Raw genomic sequence first — 22,686 nt, forward strand, 5'->3', positions numbered from 1 at the left:
GGTGTTTCCAAATTTTTGGAGAGCAGTGTATAAATATATATAGCCTACATATTTTTTTTCATTGTGCGTTACAATTAATCTCAATCAAACTGCAGTTGGGTTATTTTGAGTAAGTAAAAATAACTAAAAAAAAACACACACACACAGCTAACTAACACAATAAAACACAATAAAATATGATAATGTTTTTTGTTTTTAACAAAATTTATTTATACATATATATAAATGTGTGTGTGTGTGTGTATGTGTGCACCTGGTATTTATCACGTTAGGATAGTAATACCAGTAAATTTTGACCTTGTGGGGACATTTGTGAGGTCCCCATGAGGAAACAGGCTTATAAATCATGCAGAATGAGTTTTTTTGAGAATGTAAAAGTGTGCACAGTTTCCTGTGGTGGGTAGGTTTAGGTGTAGGGTAGGTGTAGGGCGATAGAAAATAGGGTTTGTACAGTATAAAACCCATTACGCCTATGGAATGTCCCCATAAAACATGTAAACACAACATGTGTGTGTGTGTGTGTGTATTTGCATTTACATTTACATTTAGCAGATGCTTTTATCCAAATCATCAAAAGATTAATATGCAAGTGCTATGGCAAGTCTCAGTTAGCCTAACGTAATAAACGTAGCAAGGTTTTTTTTAAAATCATATAATAAATAAATAAATTAAAAAAACAAGTAGATAGAATAGAAAAAGAATAGAGAAGGCCATTTTAAGAGGCTTGTTTTTTTAAAGAAAACAAGCAGTTTATATATATATATATATATATATATATATATATATAAATGTTTTAAATAAAAAGAAACAAATAGATAAAGTAGTATTAGAATATAGTTCAAATCAGAGGATCAAATAAAGATGGAACAGACGTGTTTTTAGCTGTTCTTGAATCTTAAGATAGCTAAGGAGCTAAGGCAGGTCATTCCACCAGGAGGGAATAGTTATTGTAAAAGAGTCAGTGAAAGTGAAAATGAGTGTAGCGTAGTTTGTTTATTTGTTTCAATGATCTGTGTATTAATTAACCGGAGATGCTTATATAATAAATTAAAATATCTTAAAAAATACAGAATTTTTATATATTCATTAAAACAAAACATACTTTTTAAAACTTGTAAAAGCAGCTAACTACCCAAAAAAAGAATATAAAAAATAATATATATAATTTTTGAATCCTGTAAAAGCAGGTAACCACGCTACGCTCATTTCCACAGCTTGTTTGTTTGCTTTATTTATCTGTACTTTAATTAAAGTAAATTTAGATATTTATATTTTTATTTTGGCATACCTGTATTTTAATTCAAGTAAACGTAGATGTTTATATTTTTGCATACTGTGGAAACGCTTCATCCAGCTGTTGTGCGCGCGCTTCACGGCGCCCCGCCCACCGCGTCTGACTAGAGCGCGCAGCGGTTTACCTCAACTCTTTGGATCCGCTGTGAATGAAGAACTCTTCCAGACACCTCGGATCATCCGACTGCATTCTGTCACGCCGTAGAAAACTAAGAAAACACACTGGCATCTATATTCATCTCCGTCCGTCGATCCGGAGGCGTTTGTTACACACACACACTGGACGTTTGTGACGGTTTTTACGTCTGAAGAAAGAACGGAAGAAGGACTATTTTAGCTTTAAGTTAGTTTTTATCTTTTGTCACATGAAGGATATGGGCATATGTGGAAATGTTGCGTTTTGTGCCATGGTGCTCTTCTACTGCTCTTTCATTACAGGTAAATAAATCGTGTTTTATCTATCTATCTATCTATCTATCTATCTATCTATCTATCTATCTATCTATCTATCTATCTCTAGTGAAGTGAAACAGAATTGCAGTAATAGCCATTGTGAAATGTTTTTCTCAGGGTTTCAGACACTGTTTGTTCTCAGTTTTGTTTCTGCTGCCACGCGTATCCTGCGCAGTCAAACAATGGTTGTGTCTCAAAACCTAGCAAACTGCCTACGTAGACACCATATAGCTATCAATGATGTCTAGAAATAATATGATCACTTCGTCTTTCATGACTTTATGAATATTCAATCACTGCTTAATATACTTAGTATACTCGAAAATGCTTTCTAGGTAGGGAGCTCACTATGTTTTGAGACACAGCCTTGTATCTTGCGGTGAAGAGATTCTGTTCTCATGCTCTCTCTAATTACAGCCTAAAAGTGGATGTTTCAGCCTACTTGTGTTCAGTTTTTGTTCAATACTTTTGACCTGAAAGTTCACCATGAGCAGCTTTATGCAAACTCACTCATGTTTCTGATTTATTTGCATGAAAAATTGAATATACCATTATCAAACATGTATATGCACACACGTTTATGCTTATATGAAGGTGCAAATGCAAGAACTTCATCTTTTCATCCCAGCACTGGCACAGAGAGCATCATGGGAATGCTGTCAAACCACTGTCTCTCAATCTCAGAATGCTTTCATTTGTTACCCAGTGTTTGTAATTAGGAGCCATGCAGCGGTGTATTTTTACCATATTTAAATTAGATTTTATCCTAGAAGGCCTGTTTTTGTAAGTTCAGAACGGCCTGTATAGTTCTGTGATGTGACTGAGCGAGAGCGAGAATGTTCAGGACACAGTGCTGAACAATCGTGGAGTATTTTTAGAGCGTTTCTGTTGCTTGTCATCTTTGCATTCTGACGTCCTGTTCCTCTCACTTTCATCTGGGAACTTTTGAAACTCTTCTATTTTTACATCTTGTACAAAAGCTCTTGGAAAAAACGTTTACTTTTATTCCTGCTTTTATTTTGCACAAGTGCACTTTAGTCCAAAGAAAATTATTGTCTTGCTGGTCTTCTAATATATTTCCAAATCATTTAATGCATTAAATAATTTAAATAATACAAATTTAATATATGATTAGTGCAGTAAAATGTAAATAGTAATGTAAAATGAAAAATTTGAAATCACCTTATGGAGTTTTTCTACACTGAAAAAAACAATATTAGTGTAGGATTTATTTCTGAATCATTTTCACTCACAGATAATTCCGAAGAAATGGCAATAACACATTAGACTGAACATGAAATTTTGAACAAAGAAATAGCATTTTCTTTTAAAATGTACTCCAATAACCCCTGCAGATATGAGCTCCACAGACACCGTTTCATTTCAAACAAAGGCTTTGCATAAAGATGAGATTTGCAGATGAGAGGTGAGAAAACTTGGGAGTAGATGTGAGAAACATGAGGTGAGAAATATGGTGACATATTGGGTGAATATTATTAGTGGTGCCACGAAGTCAAGTATCACTGGCTAACAATGTAAAATTTTGTTTTTACATTTAATTCAGTGTGTTACTTGTAATTTCTGTGAAATTTACTAGCAAGTTTTGAGTGAAAACTCTTTCACCATCAAATTTTTTTTTCAGTGTACACTAAATTTTCTTTAAAAGAAGTTGAAGATGCTAATATGGAAAGTTATTTAGATGCATCAGATTGTTGCTTCTAAGTCACATTATGTTTAATTAACATTACATAACATCCAGTAGGTCCAAAATTATCAAATAAACAAGCAAGTAATCATAGTAAATGATGTATGACGCAAGGAGAAGAATCTAAACAGGGACTACATCAGTGACGAATAAATGTAAGCTCAAATTGATTTAGACGACATTATAGCTCAAATAGCACTGAAGAATTAATATAAGCATTTTAAGAAAAAACATGCTTATAAAACGTAAATGCTGGGTGTTTTCTTCCATTGTGTTCTTTTACTGATTTTCATTTTTTCAGCGTTAAAGGAGAAGTCCACTTCCAAAACAAAGATTCACATAATGTACTCGCCCAGTTGTCATCGAAGATGTTCATGTTTTTCTTTCTTCAGTCGTAAAGAAATTGTGTTTTTTGAGGAAAACATTTTAGATAAGACCCTTCTTCCTCTGCTGGGATCGTTTACAACAGCATTTGGGATTGTTTGAAGCTGTAATTAAACTGCATTTTGGAAGTTCAAAATCGGGGCACCATATCAGTCCATTATATGGAAAAAAATGCAGAAATGTTTTCCTCAAAAAGCATAATTTCTTTACGACTGAAGAAAGAAAGACACAAACATCTTGGATGACAATGGGGTGAGCACATTATATGTGAATCTTTGTTTTGGAAGTGGACTTCTGCTTTAAAGGACACAGTAGGAATAATTCACCCACAAATGAAAGTTTGCTGAAAATTTACTCTCCCTCAGGCCATCCAAGATGTAGATGAGTTAGTTTCTTCATCCAGTTTTGGAAATATAAGCATTGCATCATGTGCTCACAAATTGATACTCTGCAGTGAATGGGTGCCGTCAAAATGACAGTCCAAACAGCTGATAAAAACATTGCAATAATTCACAAATAATTCACTCCTCTCCAGTCCATCAGCTAACATCTTGTGAAGCCAAAAGCTGCGTGTTTGTAAGAAACAAATCCATCATTAAGGCATTTAAATCATCACTTATGAGTCCATATTCCATAATAATCTCCTGTTGTCCTCTCACATCAAATTCCACCTACATATTTGTTTCACTGTTTTGGTTTGTAAACTGTACTTGATCTGTGCAGATTTCTCTCTTGATTCAAGGAAGCATTATTATTGATCATGGACATGTATTATTGGCCAGAAACAAGTTAAAAATGTCATAATGATGGATTTGTTTCTTAAAAACACATCTTTTTGCTTCGGGTATTAATTAATGGATTTGGAGTGGTGTGGATTACTTGTAAATTATTATGATGTTTTTATCAGCTGTTTGGACTCTCATTCTGACGGCACCCATTCCCCACAGAGAATCCATTGGTGAGCAAGTGACGAAATGGTTAATTTCTCCAAATCTGTTGTGGTGAGGAAACAATTTTGGATTGTCTGAGGGTGAGCACATTTTCATTTTTGGTTGAACTATTCCTTTAACTGGTATTGAACTAGTAAATGTTCCTTTAAAAAGGGGGTGTGATGTGAACGAGGTCGTGTGCAACGCTCTGCCGTCCTCTTATATAACGTGATCTGTTCATAGATTACACGCACACACACAGGAAGAAGTGTCTTGGGACAAACTAATAAACAGACTAAATGAGAGAGAGAGAGGGGAAAAAATTTCACAAAGTTTGAGTGAAAATCGAAGTATTAGTGAGTATAAAAGTCCTTCCGAGTTTTTATGAAGCATCATCAATCTGTTGTTCGGTGCTGCTCAGGCCATTTTCATGCGAATCGATGTATTTTTCCCAAGAAAAGAAAACTGCTGAATCAAGCTGTGAATCAGCCTCCCAAAAATATCCTTCGGGTTGGCGGTATATTGCCCTTGTGTGCGGGTTTGGTGGGGCTCGTGACGTGCGGCGGCAGTAGCTCAGAACAGGGTCGTTATTGAGGAGCTCAGCCAAAAGAACTCTTGTGAAGTGGCAGGGTGTGGTGCGCAAAACCCTTAACAAACCTCTCTCGGGATTCTGGGTAATGGCCCACAAATACAAAAGTGTGTGTGAGCGAGCGCAAGAGAAAGAGAGAGAGATTAGGCATCCTGTAATGGCTCAATGTTTAAGGAAGTCTCTTGAGTCAGATCATGATGTACAGATAATAGCCAACATCAACAACAAATAATGATATTTTTAGTTATGACTGATAACCGATATTCAAATCAGTTTATAACAATGTTCAGGGAAATTGCTAGCATTAAACCAGCAAGCTGTTTATGGGCAAACATCTGCTCTTTAAAACCTAGTGTAAATACTCTGTGAAATCACAATTACTATAAAATCATTCACTAATATTAATATTGTTTTTTGGTCTTTTTTTCATTTTTATTCGTTTTTTGTTTATATTTATATTTAATTTTGTAATTAATTGTTTTTAGTCATTTGATCACTTCAAATTAAACTTCCACATTTTTCCATCTAATATTTATATTTTGTTTTAGCTTTATTTCAGTTTAAAAAATATATAAAAAAAAACATTTTTTAATCATTTTAAAATTGTAATATTTTATTAACACTGGATATACGGCATCAAAACATTATTTACAACACGTATTAAAAAGAAAAAAATTAAGTAAGGTATGATATTATTTTATTTCAATATCAGCCTAATCAATATGATTAAATAAAGACTCAAAACGCATCTGTATAACAGAGACAGAGAGAGACTTTCAGGAGAGGTGACATGCAGAAATATATTGGTCCAGAAGGGCAGAAGATGAAAATAGAACAATAACTGATAAGAAGAGTATCTGTTGACAGAAGAGAGACAAAGAAAAACAGACGCTGAGCTTGACATCACTCCATTCAAAGTAAATGAGAAGCGTTAATGCTTATGCCCTGTGTGAATGGGCAGTTATTATGTGGGTATGATGGTATGGACGTCAGAGTGTGGTTTGTATGTGTGTCCTAAATAAAAAAAAATGTGTGTATGTGTGCGCACCTGCAGTGTTTAAGAGAGAGAAATTATACTGTACTGCGAATCACAAATCCCACCGCTGATGCCAGTGAAGCTTTGCTGGAATCTAATGGGGAAAGTTTGGTACTGCACCCAAACAAAATCTTACTAAAAGATCATTTTTTGAGATATCTACCTCAAATTTGGAACACGTTTGGAAATTTGGAAAATGTTTTATAAAATATATATTTTATATTAAATAATTGCATCATAAACCTTTATGACTTTTTTGGTTTAATTTTTTGCAACTTTTTTAACAACAATAAACTGCCAAGGGTCTTCTTTAAAACGAGACCAAACTTAAGTCTGTACTCCCAAGCTTCAAATTTTTGACAGTTTTTTTGACATTTTTGTCCTCTATGAACCCGTTTAACTTTTTTTAAATTGACACACTTAGATGATTTTAACAATTCTTAAAGGAGAAGTCCACTTCCAGAACAACAATTCACAAATAATTCACTCACCCCCCTGTCATCCAAGATGTTCATGTCTTTCTGTCTTCAGAAATTATGGTTTTTGAGGAAAACAGGATTTTTCTTCATATAATGGACTTCATTGGTGCCCTGATTTTGAACTTCCAAAATGTAGTTTAAATGCAGCTTTAAAGGCTCTAAACGATCCCAGCTGAGGAAGAAGGGTCTTATCTAGCGAAACGATCAGTCATTGTTTTCAGAAAATACATTTTTTTATACTTTTTAAGCACTAAAGCTCATGTAGCAGGTTCTGGGATGCGCGTTCACGACGCTATGTACTATTGAATCACACGGTCACGCAGAACGTAGGTGGAACTACAGACCCAGTGTTTACAAAGCGAACGCGCAAAGACTAAGAAAGTGCAAGTAAGTTTGTAAACGTTGTTTACAAACAAAAAGGTACAATGATGTCCTCCTCTCAAGTTGTATGAGAAAATAAGATGGAGTTTCTTGCCATACTCAGTACACAGACAATGAACTTACACATGATCTGTAGTAGTGATGGGAAGTTCGGATCATTTTACCGACTCGGACCTTTGAGTCTCGTTCAGCAAAATGAACGAATCAAGTCATTTCGTTCATTTTAGAAAAATATAATTAAAATGTTACGTGTTACTTCCCTAACACATCTACTGCTTACACAAACGTTGATCACACTACACACAAGACAAAACTATAATGCTATAAGAAACAGAAAAGATTCATTCATTGTTTACCTGAGTCTTTAGTCTATGATTAGCTCACCTCACCTCTTATCTGACAAGTTTTCGGGTTTGAGTCATTCGTTCATCACGTGACAGCCCCATAAGATGAACGAACGACTCGAAAAACCTGAAGAGTCGAAACAGGTGAACTAATTCCAGTACAGAATCTAATAGGATGTTGCGCATGCGCCACTGAACGAATCACTCCTCGAGACGACTCGTTTTTCCAGAGTCACATTAAAGATTCGTTCAAAATGAATCTTTAATGTGACCATTACTAATGCGTAGCATCGTGGACGCATCCCAGAGCCTGTTACACGAGCTTTTGTGCTTAAAAAGTATATATAAAAAAAAAAATTCTCAAAAATGCATTTAAACTGCATTTTGGAAGTTTAAAAGCAGGGCACCAATAAAGTCCATTATATGAAGAAAAATCCTGAAATGCTTCCCGCAAAACCGTAATTTCTTTACGACTGAAGACAGAAAGACATGAACATCTTGGATGACAAGGGGGTGAGTACATTATTTGTAAATTGTTGTTCTGGAAGTGGACTTCTCCTTTAATTGGAATTCAGAATTGTTCAAATCCTGAATTCCAGGTTTCTTCAACACACATCTATTATTAGTCAGACAAACAGCTTTTTAGCGAACACATGCCAGTGTTACTTAATTAAATGGTTGAATGACTTATTAACACTTTTCTTGTTTCATCACAACTGCAGACAGAACATAGCACCATTTAAACGTCCCCTCTTTTGGATCCAGATTTGGTAGAGACATTCTCTCATTTTTAATTCATGATAACACCCATTTTCATTTAAATATGCAGATTACGTTGAATAATTTAAGTTACAGGCCAAAATTTTTCCTGGTTCTGATTCATACATCATCTCCGTTCTGGTTTTCCTCCCATCTTCAGGTGATTATCTGTGCATGTCGTCTGCGGCTAACGTGCCTTTACCACCTCACACCTCCGTGAGGAGAAGAGACGGCGTCACTGATGTCAACGTGACCTCGACCCCCAGCAGCGATCAGACACAGTCCTCTACTAACATCACCAACAGCACTGAGCCCACGCCACAAACGGACACCACAACAACAGGTACAATACTTATTACATTATTACTGAGTTGTTAATCTGAGATTAAGTTTCTAGACTCCTCTGCGTTTGTAAGGAAGCACCAGTCGTTGGGATCAAAACATATTTAGTCTAACTTGACTTTTCTTCAACTCTTGTGCTGCGGTGAAAAGCCTGGTATTCCCAGGCAAAAATGACAGTTTTTTAAAAAAAAAAAACTCTTGTTATGCTATATTATTACCAAATCTTTTTTATCAACTTGTTTTCTTTCAATTAGCACAGGTTCTGTATTTCTTTTTGGAAGCGAGCTAATGCATCTCCATTTTTGAGTGATTAAAAGCATTATTTGTGCATAATTTTGGCAAAGATCATTCAAAAACTTAGGTACATAAGCCCAGATCTATTTTTATGGACTTTTCTTAAAGTGTACATATTTAATCAACTATTTTGAATTGAAATAAAGCTGAAATAAAATTAAAATATATTTAAGCTTAAACAAACAAACAAAAACAAAAAAACAAAGAAATAAAATAAAATAAAAAATTTGAAATGTCTACTTTGGCAAGTAACGGAAATAAATATGTTTAAGTACTAAAATTCTTTAAATTAAAATTTAAAAAGGAAAATAGAAGTAGAAAAGGGAGAAAAATGACAAATGCACATAACAAAATGATTAAAACTTAAACTTAAAAAAGTTAGAAAATATGAAAATATATATTTTTAATTTTAATTTATTATTAATATAATTATTTTTTATATAGCATTTAGTTCTCAATTAAGATTTTAATAAATACTATAAATAATAATAATAATATAGAATAACACTGTTCTTTAAAAACAATCAGAAACATGCTGGCAACATGCTAATTATGCTTGACATGCAAGCAACATGTTAATTGCATTAACAACTAATCATGCTGAAAACATGCTAGCAACATGTTAACAACATGCCAATCATGCTAGAAACATAGCAAATTGCATTTAAAACATACTAGCAGCATCTTAACTTTTAAACTTTAAAGGGGTCATCGGATGCCCATTTTCCACAAGTTGATATGATTCTTTAGGGTCTAAATGAAAAGTCTATAATATACTTTGGTTAAAAATTCTCACTGGTAGTGTAAAACCACTGCATGGATTTTTATCATAGATTTGTACATACACTGCCAACACACATTAATGTTCAAACAACATGAAAAATTTAACTTTGGATCCGATGACCCCTTTAAGCTTTTACAACTGCTTAAAACTTTTTAAAACTTCAAAGTTTGTTCTCTAACTTTATTCATCTAGTTATTATTTATATAGCATTTATTAATATTTAGGGCCCGAGCTCTGCAGTGCAAGGACCCTATTGGAATTGCTCCGTTTATTTAAGTTGGATTTTATTTAAAATTAAATCTCAATTAAGACATGAATAAATACTATATAAATAATAATAATATAGAATAACACACACACACAAAATATGACTCAATCTACAAGAGGAATATTAAACGTAAGAACAAAAATTCTGTCATCATTTACTCACATTGGGCCTCATTCATGAAACACGAGCAGAACGAATTTTTGTGTAAATTGTTCGTAAAGCTGTTCTGACGTAAACTTTCAAATTCATGAAAAAGTTTGTATGTTCAAAATGTTAGCTGCTTTTTTATATTTAATAAAATTCTTAAAAATAAGATACTAGTAATATGTTGCCGCCGTGGATATTCCGAATGATAGCATCTCAGCTGGAAGAACGCTGTGCCAGCACCAAAGCATTCTCAAGCGCCACCAGCTGGTCGTTTTCAGAACAGCGCCTGGCATTTTTTCACGTTATTGAATATTTATTGTTAGGCATATGGTCTATTAGTCTTTTTTTGCATTTATGCATTATACTGGAGCCAAACCTGAGAAAGTAGACCAGAAAATTCCACTGCTTTCCTGGACACGCAATTTGCGTAGCTGTAATTCGTAGGCGGGGATTATGCTAAATGTGAATGATGAGCATGCACGAGCGCTCTATGTACGAATGATTGGAATTCATTAATTATCAAATCGGATGTTTACAGAGCGTTTTCGGGAAGGTCTGTGTTATGCGGAAATTACTCCGAATTTACACATATTTATGTAAGTTTTATGAATGAGGCCCACTGTGTCTTGTGAAACACAAAAGCAGATATCAGAACACAACAATATCTAAGCTATCATTGGCTAAAAATCTCTCAAATCACATTCCTGTTGCTTCATAATCAAAACCGACAAGCAAAGACACATTTCGACAGGTTTTGAACAACATGAAAGTGAGCAAATGAAAGAAATTTCATCATTGGATGAATTTTTCCACTTAACTACCACCTAACCTGACAGAACAGATCATTTATAAAACAATTGGTGGCTCTGAACTGCAACAGCAATGTAAAACGACATAAAGAGAGACGTAAATGCAGTGTGAGATCTGACGTGAGAGTGTGAGAGTTTGAATCCTCATGAGACACACACACACACACACACACACAGATCACATACAGCTCAGTGCTGTTCACACACGCACACGTCTCACATGCACAGACACGCGCTGTCAAACTGAACGACTGTGACTCACTCCACAAACCATCAAAGATCTTTACAAATCACCCTGCAGACCTCAAATACTCTCTCTGGCTGCGTTTAGAGGAAATGCTAACTTCCTGAATACTGAATATCTCGAAACAGGGTTCGTACAAGGTGCTTAAAGTGCTTGAAGTACTTGAATTTGACTTTTTGAAATTTAAGGGCTGGAAATCCCTTGAATATAGTGATATTCTTGAAGAGGTTCTTGAAAAGTGAATTATTGAAAGACAATGTATCTATGAATTAACTGTTTCATTTTTTAATAAGCACGTATCCTTTCAGAAAATGCACACAAGTAAAAAAAAAAAACAAAAAACACCATACTTTATTTTTATTTTATTTTTTGCCTATTTCAGTTGATGTTATAAAACTATTGAGCTAAACGAGTAGTAGTATTGACAATCTTGCGAACACATGGCTGAAGATGCAAAAAGAGGAACAGATGAACCGAATCAATTGAGTGAGTCATTTAAGATGGAACCGTTCCGATTGATTCAAACTCGTGACTTTATTTCAAGGAATTCACTAGCAAAAACCAGATCAAATTAAAAGAGCCATTAATTTTCAAATTTCAGCATCACTTGTAATGATTTTAAAAAGCATCGCGTCGCAACATGATTCAATGTTTCGAAGTGTTTGTGTATCGCAAATCATTTGATTCAGATCGGGCCATCAAATCGCGTATCGCATTCATTTGATTTAAATCAGGACTTGAGAGTGGGTTCACGAATTATTTGACTTAGATCGGAACTTTGCGTAACACGAATCAGATGGTTAAGTCACGTACCACAAATCATTTGATTTAGATGGGAACTTCAGTACGGCTTTTTGAATCATTCCGCAAATTCAGGATCCGCTCTCCAAGTCCTGATCTGAAATGATGGTTCACAAATCATTATTCAGATCGGGACTTTGGAGCATTTCAGATCAGGATTCAGAGAGCAGATGAATCATTTGATTTAGATGATGGTTTCACAAATCAAGATTATTTAGATCCGGACCCCTTTACTTTTACAACTGCTTAAAACTTTTTAAAACTTCAAAGTTTGTTCTCAACTTTATTCATCTAGTTATTATTTATATAGCATTTGATTTTAGGGCCCGAGCTCTGCAGTGCAAGGACCCTATTGGAATTGCTCCGTTTATTTAAGTTGGATTTTATTTAAAATTAAATCTCAATTAAGACATGAATAAATACTATATAAATAATAATAATATAGAATACACACACACAGAAAATATGACTGCAGAGGAATATTAAACGTAAGAACAAAAATTCTGTTGATTTACTCACATTGGGCCTCATTCATGAAACACGCAGAACTTTTTGAATCATTCCACAAATTCAGGATCCGCTCTCCAAGTCCTGATCTGAAATGATGGTTCACAAATCATTATTCAGATCGGGACTTTGGAGCATTTCAGATCAGGATTCAGAGAGCAGATCACGAATCATTTGATTTAGATCGGTACTTCGGGGCGGTTTCACAAATCCTTTGCTTAAGATCAGAACCTAGGAGTGCAGAATGTGAATCATTTGATTTAGATCGGAACTTTAGAGCGGCTTTTTGAATCATTCCACAAATTCAGCATCCGCTCTCCAAGTCCTGATCTGAAATGATGGTTCACGAATCATTATTCAGATCGGACTTTGGAGCGTTTCAGATCAGGATTCAGAGAGCAGATCACGAATCATTTGATTTAGATCGGTACTTCGGGGTGGTTTCGCGAATCCTTTGCTTAAGATCAGAACCTAGGAGTGCAGAACGTGAATCATTTGATTTAGATCAGAACTTCAGAGCAGCTTTTTGAATCATTCCGCAAATTGAATGATTCACGGTTTGCAATCCATGCTCAGAGTCCTGATCTGAAATGATGGCTCACGAATCATTATTCAGATCGAGACTTCTGAGCATTTCAGATCAGGACTTGGAGCATGGATCGTGAATCATTTGATTTAGATCAGAACTTTGGCGCAGCTTTTTGAATCATTCTGCAAATTGAATGATTCGTGATTTGTGATCCACGCTCCGAATCCTGATCTAAAATGATGGTTCGCGAATCATTATTCAGATCAGGACTCGGAGCACAGATCACGAATCACTCGATTTAGAACAGAACTTCGAGTGGGTTTGCGAATTCTTTGCTTTAGATCAGAACCCAGGAGCGCAGAACGTGACTTCAAAGCATTTCAGATTAGGACTTGGAGCATGGATAGTGAATCATTTGATTTAGAATCTTTTTGAATCATTCTGCAAATTGAATGATTCGTGGTTTGCAAGCCACGGTCCGAGTCCTGATGTGAAATGATGGTTCACGAATCATTGTTCAGATCGTGACTTCGGAGCGTTTCAGATCAGGACTCGAAGCGCAGATTGTGAATCATTTGATTTAGATCAGAACTTTGGAGCAGCTTTTTGAATCATTCTGCAAATTGAATGATTCACGGTTTACGGTTTGCGATCCACACTCGAGTCCTGATCTGAAATGATGGTTCACAAATCATTATTCAGATCGGGACTTTGCAGCTTTTCAGATCAGGACTTGGAGTCATTTTGGATTTAGATCATTTGAATCATTTGATTTAGATCAGAACTTCAGAGCGGCTTTTTGACTCATTCTGCAAATTGAATGATTCGCGGTTTGTGGTTTGCAATCTGTGCTCTGCGTTCCGAGTCCTAATCAGAAACGATGGTTCACAAATTATTATTCAGATCGGGACTTTTAAGCATTTCAGATAAGGACTTGGAGTGCAGATCGCAAATCCTTTGCTTAAGATCAGAACCTAGGAGTGCAGAACGTGAATCATTTGATTTAGATCAGAACTTCAGAGCAGCTTTTTGAATCATTTCGCAAATTAAATGATTCGCAGTTTGCGGTTTGTGGTTTGCAATTCGTGCTCCGAGTCCTGATCTGAAATGATGATTCATGAATCATTATTCAGATCAGGATTCGGAGCGCAGATCACAAATCATTTGATTCAGATCGGGACTTCGGAAAGGTTTTGTCAATCTTGTTTGTTTGAACCCTGTTGGAAATAAATGCAATTATTTCATATTTTTAACATAAAAGGTCTTTTCCGCCCATCAAGGCTGCATTTATTTGTTTAAAAATACAGTAAAATCAGTAATATTGTGAAATATTTATTTCTGTGATGCAAAGCTGAATTTTCAGCATCATTACTCCAGTCTTCAGTGTCACGTGATTCTTCATAAATCATTCTAATATGCTGATTTGCTGTTCAAGAAAGATTTCTGATTATCAGTGTTGAAAACAGTTGTGCAGCTTCATATTTCTGAGGAAACTGAGATACATTTTATTTTTTTCAGATCTTTGATGAATTGAAAGTTTAAAAGAACAGCATTTATTTGACATCTTAATCTTTAACATGATAAATGTTATGTCACTTTGGATCAATTTAATCAATCCTTGCAGGATAAAAATATTAATTTCTTTAAAAAGAGCAAATCTTCTGAACGGTAGTGTTTAGTAATAGTATGCACTAGTTGTGCTATTTTGAATGTGGCCTCTCTTTTCTCTTTTTCCCTATAGAAATCACACATATGTGACAAACGGGTGTTTTCACATTCAGATCGTTGTTTCCTTTCACTCTCTGTAAACCAAACAATCCCATTGGTTCCTCATACCTGGTTTATAAACACATGCATAAACATGCAAAAAAGGACAGGGATATCTTTGTAATCATCGAAATGAAAAAATGAACGGCCTGCTCCACTTCAGAAACAGCTTTCCTTACTGACATCATCCAGCCCTCTTATTTTCATCCTTTCATAAAGACACCACTTTTTACAATCCAACCACTTACTGATGGATTAAATCAAGTCTTACCCTGCCCATGATATCACATTTCACTCTTAAGTCACATTACAGGAGTTAAAATGAGTTGGAAATGCATTTAGTCTTTAACAAAGGCATCACCAACCGCAGAAGCCACGTTGAACGTGTAGCCGCCCGTTGAGTCACGTGCTCACGGATTTAACTGAAAAAGCCCAAAGCTACGTTTCATCTGTCATTATTCAGCTCGGTTTGCATGTTGCGTTGTGCAGCTCAGTGTTTTTCAGTGATTCACAACATTTCTGTCAGCAGATCTGTCATATGTTGCTGTGTTTGTGGAATTATGTAGAGGTCACCATGGAAACATGGGAATAATTTCAGTTTTGCCCACCAGGGAGGAATTTTTTTTTTTTTGAACACTCGGTGGTTCTGGCTTACTTTCTGCAACAGACGAGATAAGACATGACCAAAAGAAAAGAAAACTGTTTTTAACAACCCATTAGTTGTTTTTGAAAGTAAACTCTGTACACTACTGTTTAAAAGTTTCAGTAAGATTTTTTAAAAATAAATTAAATAATACATTAATACTTTTATTCAGCAAGGATGCATCAGATTGGTTAAAAGTAACAGTAAAGACATTTATAATATTACAAATGATATATATATATATATATATAATAAATATATTAGTTATTTCTATGTTATATAAATAACAGTAAAAACATTTACAATGTTACAAAAGATTGGTAATTAAAATAAAGCTGAAAAAAATAAATATTGGATTCAAAACTTAATTAAAAATGAGAAATGTAACATTATTAAATGTTTAATTTATCAAAAGTAACATTAAAAACATTTACAATGTTACAAAAGATTGGTAATTGAAATAAAGCTGAAATAAAATTGTAAAAAATATTAGATTCAGAACTTTTAAAAAATTAAAAATGAGAAATGTAACATTATTAAATATGTTAAATTTATCAAAAGTAACATTAAAAACATTTACAGTGTTACAAAATATTGATAACTGAAATAAAATTTTAAAAAAGTATTGGATTAAAAACTTTTTAATTAAATGTTAAATAATTTAAAAGTTGCATTAATTTTAAATTAAAAATGATAAATGTTGCCTTGGCAAGTAACTGAAATAAGTTCAAGTTCAAGTACTAAAATTATTAAAACTAAATAAAACATAAATAAAAAAAAGCACAATAGAAACAGAAAAAGAAAAAAGAAGAAAAATGACAAATGACAAATGCACATAACAAAATGATTAAAACAAACTGTAAATTAAAATAAAGAATTTTCTGTTTTCATTTTAATTTGTCATTATTATTTACATAGCATTTATTAATTTCAAACTTTTTAAATAAACAGAATTTTTTTACACTATATATTTATTATAAATATATGTAAATATATATTTTTTAATACACTTAACATTCATTTATTTATTTATTAAATACATTAACTTGATCAAAAGTAAACTAATAACATTTATTTCTATTTTAAAGAAATGCTGTTCTTTTTAACTTTCTAGGGGGAAAAAAAAATCAGATTTCATGGTTTCTACAAAAATATGAAGCAGCACAACTGTTTTCAACATTGATAATAATTAGAAATGTTTCTTGCGCAGCAAATCAGCATATTAGAACGATTTATCTTTATAGAAGTATCATGTGACAAGACTGGAGTAATGATGCTGAAAATTCAGCTTTGTATCACAAAAATAAATTACATTGTACAATATATATAAAAAAAAACACAGTTATTTGAAATTGCAATAATATTTCACAATTTATAGGTTTTTACTGTATTTTTAAACAAAAAAGTGCAGCTTTGGTGAGGATAAAATCTTTTTTTTTTTTTGGAAGTTGTACTTAAATCTGTTAGTGTAAATGACTTTGTTCGCTGATTTGACACTTTTGTGTTTGTTCACCTTTAGGGATTTTGGTGAACCCATCCGCCCCGGCGGAGAACGTCAGTTTCTCTAAGAACATCACAGACAGTCGAAATGCCTCTGATGTGTCACCTGTGAATAATGAGACAGCAGTTACCACACGAAAACCTTCTACACTGCCGCCACCAACAACCCATGAGCCCACAAGCACCGTCCACATCAGCACGCTCCACCCGACATCCACCGCCACGGGAACCAGCAGAGCTCCAGACACGAGCAGCCCGGAAACAACGAGCGCTCGCAGCAGACGGAGACCCACACTGCCGCCATCATCAACCACAGTGCTCACCACACAGATGACAGCCAGCAGCAGCCCCGTGCAGGCCAAAGCCCACGCCGACACACCCTCGGCTCTGAACGTCGGAGACGATGGTACGTGAAAACATGGGCTAGTTCTGACTACAAAAAATTATTTTAAGATAACAATATAATATCCAAACCTTTTAGAACTTTTTTGATCAAGAAAATATTAAGTGTTTTGACAGTTATTTAATATATTTAACTATACATATGTGTGTGAGAGAGAAATACTAAATATATGTAATGTAAATATATTTATATTATATATATAAAATATATTTAAATACATTATATTTTTCAATACAGTACAATTAATGACTACTTAATATTAAATATATATTACACACAATATATTAAAATACATTTAAATGTCTGTCTTTATTAAACAATATTTATCAGTACTTTTTTAGTATCAATTCTGAACTCTTAATATTAAAAATATTACACTTAATATTTTAATACATTTAAATACACTTAAATATAATGCATTTAATTAATATAAACTATATTCATCAGTACTTTTCAGTATAAATCCAGAATTATTAATAATGAATATATTACACTTAATATATTGAAACACACGTAAATATATTGTATTTAATAAACTATATTTTTCAGTACATTTAGTATAAATTCTGAATACTTAATATTAAATATATATTACACTTAATATTTAAATACTTGTATTTATTTTATACTGTATTTTTTAATGTTCAATATAAATTATACTTAATATATTTAATATTAAAACTTAAATATAATGTAATTATTTTAAACAATATCTGTTAATATTCTGTATATTACACTTAATATATTTAAATACACTTTAATATAATGTATTTAATAAAAAATATTTATCAGTAATTTTCTGTAATATTATTCTTAATATTAAATATGTATTACATTTAATATATAGATATATACATAAATATAATGCGTTTAATAAACAGTATTTATCAGTACATTTTAGTATAAATTCTGAATACTTAATTTTGAATATATATTACACTTAATATATTGAATATATTTAAATACACCTAAATATAATGTATTTTAAACTATTTATCTTATTTACTTATACTTATTTTTCAGTATAAATGCTAAATTCATAATATATTAAACATATTTACACTTAAACTCAAATATAATTGTATTTAATTATTATAAACTTTATTTCTCAGTACTTCTCAGTATTAATTCTTAATATTCAATATTTGTTATACTTAAATATAATTTAATTATAAACTGCATCAATAATTTTCGGTATGAGTTTTAAATTCTTGATATTAAATATATTACACTTATATATATAAAATTATATAAAAACATTATATATATAAAATGTTACACTTAATATATAAATACAGCTAAATATAATTTAATTATTATATAACTATATTTATCAGTCATTTTCAGCGTGAATTTTGAATGTTCTATATTAAAAATATACATTACACAATATATATTTAAATAAACTTAAATATAATGTATTTAATACTTATAAAACTATTTATTAGTACTTTTCAGTATGAATTCTTAATTCTAAATATGTAATGTATATATTACACTTACTATATTTAATATGTTTAAATATAATGTCGCATCATCTTTGTTTTATTTGTTTGTTTATTTATTTTTTGAGCTTGTTGCATTGTATTCTGGAATTGCCTTCTCCATGAAGGATTGCAGTGGTGGCAAAATTAAGTATTTTAGATGGTAGCATAATTAAGCTGCCTAGAATTATCAAACAGAGCTCAAAGTTTAATTTGTTATTGTCCAGTATTTTGTATTTTTGATCAAATAAATGCAGCTATGGTGAGCATGTAAACTATATGGCTTGATTGACTGATGCTGACCCTGTTAGTGAGGACAAAAGCATTATTTTCTGCTGGAAAGCTCCACTGCCGGTTTGGGCAGAAAGCCTGCCGTGTTTCAATGCGGACATGATTTATTGCTGCGATATCAAACATCACATGATTATTCATTTGGTTGGCGCTTTTGTGAGCGAACGCAGCTGCGCGCACAAATATTTACAGTGCACATCTGCATTTTTGTTTACCATAATGATCCTCATAAAGTGGATGTGAATAGAGGTCTAACAGCAGTGAGGCTGATAACGCTGCGTGTGGAAAACAAGAGCGTCATTATATGAGTAGAGGAACGGCTGTGAGCTGTGAGGGACGCCTGAGGGCCGGGACGTCTTCACGCTGAAACAACACCAAGAACAGACGCATCTTTGTGGATCCGCCAGGCTTTTGCGTCACTGCAGAAACGCACAAACGCACACTATTTACATATTTTCTAGAAAGTGCGCTAGTATTATTCTCTCTCTCTTTCTCTGTTTTGGTTCTTCTAGACAACAGCAAAGCAACCACTGACCCGCTCCTGGCTGGACTGGTGTCGGCGTTCGTCGTCGTCGCCGCCATCGTGTCGGTCCTCATATTTCTCAAATTCAGAAACACAAATGACGGCCCAGAGTTTCGCAGACTTCAGGATCTCCCCATGGTGAGACTACAGGAAAAGTATCATTCTCAGGAACACATTTAGATCCCATTTATGCAAGTTATATGCTTTTTGTTTACATTTCATTTAATAAGGTTATTTTACCAAAGCTTGTATTTTCCCATTTTAGGTTAAGGGCCATAACCGCCATAATCATTAGGGACTACTATGATATTCATTAAAAAAAATATCTAATTTTTATGATGTTACTCCCTTAAATATATCATAAATGAACAGGGGAAAAAATCCGCTATTTCTAGAAAATAAAAAATAAAAAAACGTAGTACATGCGTAATAATTTAATTTCAAGAAAAAAGTGGGTCATTTTTCGATATAATGCATAAGTCTATGCAAATGATGCAAATGTATTCTGTCGAAGCTTGTATTTTCCATCAAAATTATTTATTTATTAATTTTAAAAAAAAAATCATTTCTATGATGTTACTCCCGTAAATATATCAGAAATTAATGAAGTGAAAACAAAGAGAAAACATAAGATGTTTCCAGGAAAACAATACATAGTACATGTGTAATATTTTAATTTAATCAACAAAAGTGGGTCATTTTTATATATAACTCATAAATTATTGCAAATGCTGTGCTAGTTTTAAAATCTATTAATTTGAAGGGTTATTGTTGAAATCAGGATGCCACTATGATAAATGAGAAAAAGTCTCAAAAATATATATTGGGCAAAATGTAATATTTAAGGGAGTAGCATCATAACTTTATTTATATATAAATACATATGTTTTTTTTATTTCAAATTCTCATATTTCATTGAAATAATGAAAATAAATTATTACAATTATTTAATGGAATGTTTTTTAAAATCATTTTTAATCATTTAATGTCACTATAAAATCCATGGGGGAGATTTAAAAAAAAAAAAAAGCAAGAAAAAAAGATTTATGTTTTAATTTCAAGTTCTCGTATTTCATTAAAATAATAAAAAGAATTAAAATAATTTATTAATGTCGCTCCATTAAATATAATTTAAATATGTGTGTAGGAAGAAATGTGATCTGTTAACAGGGCTGAAAAAAAAGTTCTGCAAATTTTCTTTATTTAAAAAAAAAAAAAAAAAAAAAAAAAAAAATCATGATATATTTTAATTTCAAGAAAAGCAAAATATGGGTAAAACTCCAGTCACATGATCCTTCAGAAATTATTCTAATATTGTGATGTGCTGCTTAAAAAACATTTATTATTATGTCAACAGACAAGTAGAATTTTTTTCAGGATTCTTTGATGAATAGAAAGTTCAGAAGAACAGCATTTATCTGAAATAGAAATCTTTTGTAACATTATAAATGTCTTTATCATCACTTTTGATCAATTTAAAGCATCCTTGCTAAGTAAAGTGATTCATTTCTATAATTTCTCTCTCAAAAAAAAAAAAAAAATAATAATAATCACACTGACTCGAAGTAGAAAGTCATTGATGCGCATACAGTATGAGTGCTTCCCGGTAACAACTCACTGATGTGTGTGTGTTTCAGGATGATATGCTGGAGGACGCACCGCTCTCCATGTACAGCTACTAAAAACCCAGATGTTCTTCAGACATCTTCAGAGCCCAACATCCTCTCATCAACACAGCACAGACACAATTAAATGTGCTTTATAGAGGCACAAACACTCCTGTTGTTTCTGTTACAGGACTAAATGTAGCATAATACTCCACTACAGCTGGTAAATTCACCGTGGCCGTCAATTCCTGTTCGTTGGGTCGTTTTCTTGCACTTTACGTGGGGTTTGGGAAGGGTCGTGTGCTGCGGGAATATTTGGGAGCTGTTTTTGGCTGTATGTGTTCATTTGTTTCTCTGATAGTCGTGTCGTCTCTGGATCTGCTTCAGCTGTGTGTGTTACATTGTCTAATTCTAGAATTAACCAACTGCTTTGTTGTTGTTGTTTTTTTTTTTTCATCAACGTGTTTTTTCGTTAAAGGATTAGTTACTCAAAAACTAAAATGTGCTTAATTGACTCATTCTCAGGCTGTCCAAGATGTAGACGAGTTTGTTCCTTCATCAGATTTGGAGAAATGTAGCATTGCGTCATTTGCTCACCAATGGATTCTTTGCAGTGAATGGGTGCCGTCAGATTGGGAGTCCAAACAGCTGATAAAAACATCACAGTAATTCATAAGTAATCAAACAGGTAATTATTGTGATGTTTTTATCAGCTCTTTGGACTCTCATTCTGACGGCACCCATTCACTGCAAAGGATTCATTGATGAGCAACTGATGAAATGCTACGTTTCTCCAAATTGGGTGGCCTGAGGGTGAACAAATTTTCATTTTTGGGTGAAGTATTCTTTAAAAGAAAGGTTCCATGTTCAATACAAGTTCTCGATCACCACACAAAATGATTTCAATCTCTCTCTGTTAGCAATTATCATGTTTACAGTAATGCACTTCTGCATTCTGAACAGTACAGCCACATACGTTAAAATGACACTAGTTTGATAATAGTTTACTAACCTTGTCTGTGTGAAGTTGCATTGTTTTCCAACTCCTGTAAAGCTGCTGAACCCTGTAACTTTTGCATGACACACACAAGGAGAGAATTACATAGTAAGTGCATTACTATAAACTGATTTTTGCTCACTGCTTAACCTGTATTAAACCCAAAGCGTTCCTTTAATACCATTTGAACGGCATCAGTAGTGATTTCCCAGTGTTCATTTCACTTCGTTTTCTCTTTAGTTCCCAAGGATGTTTCCACCTGTGAGAAATACTATTTTTGTCAGTCAAACAGATATTAAATTAACTTCAAGATTTGGAAGTCAACTGTTTTCAGTTTGAAAAAGTTTTTTTATCTTTTTTTAATCTTTTTGTGTGCACTTTGACAAAGACAAAT

The 22,686-nt window shown here is 33.1% G+C and overlaps 1 protein-coding gene across 1 annotated transcript; it reads left to right on the forward strand.

Moving 5' to 3' along the window:
- The first annotated feature begins 1,389 nt into the window (after positions 1-1,389).
- On the forward strand, positions 1,390-21,749 carry LOC127182951 (uncharacterized). The gene is made up of 5 exons (XM_051138656.1): positions 1,390-1,731; positions 8,513-8,695; positions 17,007-17,393; positions 19,678-19,826; positions 21,326-21,749. The coding sequence occupies exons 1-5, from the start codon at positions 1,659-1,661 to the stop codon at positions 21,368-21,370; spliced, it is 837 nt and encodes a 278-aa protein (XP_050994613.1). The 5' UTR covers positions 1,390-1,658; the 3' UTR covers positions 21,371-21,749.
- Positions 21,750-22,686: the final 937 nt, after the last annotated feature.

Source organism: Labeo rohita, chromosome 20 (genome assembly GCF_022985175.1).
Source record: "Labeo rohita strain BAU-BD-2019 chromosome 20, IGBB_LRoh.1.0, whole genome shotgun sequence".
In the NCBI taxonomy this organism is placed as follows: Eukaryota; Metazoa; Chordata; class Actinopteri; order Cypriniformes; family Cyprinidae; genus Labeo; species Labeo rohita.